This window comes from Pinus tabuliformis, chromosome 3_1 (genome assembly GCF_031772625.1).
Source record: "Pinus tabuliformis cultivar Carrire ecotype Pingquan chromosome 3_1, CPIR1, whole genome shotgun sequence".
Lineage (NCBI taxonomy): Eukaryota > Viridiplantae > Streptophyta > Pinopsida > Pinales > Pinaceae > Pinus > Pinus tabuliformis.
In genome coordinates, this window is record NC_142301.1 from 160,451,653 (window position 1) to 160,454,161 (window position 2,509).

The window sequence follows — 2,509 nt, forward strand, 5'->3', positions numbered from 1 at the left end:
CAATTTATTAACATATCTACTTCAATTATACATCCAATAATGACACCAACAACCAAGCTAAGGTCTCACTCTAGGAGGATGCCTACCATTCAAAACTTATCACAACGAGTAAATATTAATCATTAAAAATGTACATACTCTAGTTCTCTAGTTTTGAACTTATAATATTTAAAAAAAAACCGACATATCTTAATTATTATTTTTATGATGCATTATTAGTCCCTGCCATCTGGCATCCGGCAGGGACTATAGTAACCGTTCGGAGGGCACTTAGCATTAATTTGCAAGGTTTTTTAGCGTTATTTGCAGTTATATTCTAAAGTTTGGAGTTCAGCTTGCGTTCGCCATCTTATTTGGCCTCTTCCCGAGGCGGAAGAGGCCGGACCATAGCCTAAACTGGTATTTACGCACAATGAACTGGCCCTGACCGTGAGCGGTTTCCTCTTAATGCTAACATTAATTCGTTAATGTTTAATGTTAATTCGTATTATGTGCGAACAGGCATACATATGCTAAGGTTTGCTTGTTGTTTTGCAGGTGTCGGTTTGCTTGCTGTTTTGCAGGTGTCGGCCGTATGCTAAAGGGTTGCATGGCGGGAGGTGTCCGCCTACCGGCTCAGGAGAGTCCCCAATATCAACAGCTCCGTGCCCAAAACCCCGTTCGGTTCGCTCGTCTCCTACACAGGTCACACAGGGCACCAGTTTCATTCGCAGTTTCATTCTTCTGGTTTCTCTGTGAAGGGGTCAGGTCTCATGGCATGCTTTCATGTGGAGGATTTCTGGAAAAGGGCTATTCTGGAGCTGCAAGAAAAATTCATACAATGTGACATAAATTCAATCAAAAGATTGAGTTTTTTGAATCGGAATCTGTTCATATTTGTTCTTAAACTCAGGCTCTACAAACTCCTGCCTGCCTTTCTGTATTTGCAAATTCTTCTTGTTCTAATGAGCAAAACTTGTTGGTTGATTTCAGAGATGATTTTCTCTAATCGCTACATGCGGAGGCTTCTCATGGGTCGGGCTTCTCATGAGTTTTCAGTGCTCTATAATCTGTACAGCAACGGTCAAGTCAGAGGGCCTGCGATTCCCAAAGAGTTCGTGAAATATTTGGAGGATTCGATGCAGATGCCGGGGGAAAATCCAGCAGGAGGGTGGATAGCAAATCGAAAACCCATTCAAAAAATGAAGGCGCGGCTGAAAGACGGCGAATCCGATGGCAAGAATTGCAAGGCACTGATTTCCTTTCTGGAAAAAAAGACCACCCAGGACTTGAGGTTTGCAGTTCCGTTTGGAATCTCATTTCCAAAACTACCGGTCGAAAGGGATTTCAACGTGGGGAAAAGCTCTGCAAAAATGACTGCAGTTTCGCTGGTCGCCATTAATTTCGAACTGTCTGGATTCTATGAAGCATATGACGGGTTCCCTGCTACCGATGACTGTATAAAGGCCTGCTGGGAAGCATGGGAAATCATGGAGCTCGTGGAAAATTCAGACACAGAAGCGGCTTTCGTGAAGGGTTCTCTTTCTGTCTCTTTCTGTTTCTCCATTGCCATCGCAAAATCGAACACAGGGCACCCCTAAAAGCTAGAATTCTCTGTCACATCTAAGCCCAGAAGAAGACGCCTTTCTGAGCGGGAGCCGGCAGTCTGAGATACTAATTATTTCTGGAAAATGAAGGCAGAAAGACGCGCAGGAAAGTTCTCTGGCTTTTCTGTACCGTCAGGATCAACACAGAGGCTGAAACATCCCAGGTATTCCTATACGGCACTTCTTAAAGAAGCCTAAAGAAATGTTAGGCTTGAGTTTTCCGGGAAGAAAACCTGGTTGAAGGCCAAGATGCTTATTTGCGTTCAAACATCAACTCTGAATCTCCTTCTCCTGATCTTTTTTAACAGTGATTGACAGATTTTTGCCAGCAATTTTGTACATTGTTGCTGGGCAACTCTTTAATGCAGTGGCACTAACTTGTAAAAGTAACTTGGCAGGGACTTGCTGTGATGCAGCTTCCCTTGTTTTTTTATTATTTTTAACTTAGGCTAACATCAATTTATTAACCTATATGCTTCAATTATAAAGTGAATAATGAAACCAACAAATAAATAAATATATATAGATAAATAAAAAAATCTCACCAAAATGTCAAATAAATTCATAAAGTGATTAATAAAAGTTTCAACAACTAGATAAGTATATATAGATAAATAGAGAAATCTCACCAAAATATCCAATAAATTCATAAAGTACTTAATAAATTGGGGGTAAAAATAGATGGTAGTTTTGCATTCCAAATTTGGGAAATCCCAAATAAATTCATAAAGTGCTTAATAAATTGGGGTAAAAATAGAGGGTAGTTTTGCATTCCAAATTGGATGAAGATTCCCTCAATTTGAAGCATGTGTTTTCAACTATTTTTAACATATGAATCAGATACCCAGTCAATTAGCAGAGGCAATTCTTGGAGTGAGGGACAGGTTCAAGGTCCTGCCATAATTGACTTTTAAAAATAAAAA

The 2,509-nt window shown here is 40.1% G+C and overlaps 1 protein-coding gene across 1 annotated transcript; it reads left to right on the plus strand.

Annotated features, from left to right (window-relative positions):
* Positions 1-253: 253 nt before the first annotated feature.
* On the plus strand, positions 254-1,580 carry LOC149186288 (uncharacterized). Its single transcript, XM_089409284.1, has 2 exons — positions 254-399; positions 538-1,580. Exon 2 carries the CDS (start codon positions 753-755, stop codon positions 1,578-1,580), a length of 828 nt encoding a protein of 275 aa, XP_089265410.1. The 5' UTR covers positions 254-399; positions 538-752.
* Positions 1,581-2,509: the final 929 nt, after the last annotated feature.

Excerpts from the sequence above, each read along its gene's own strand:
- LOC149186288 (XM_089409284.1), top strand. The coding sequence starts at position 753 with ATGGCATGCTTTCATGTGGAGGATTTCTGGAAAAGGGCTATTCTGGAG.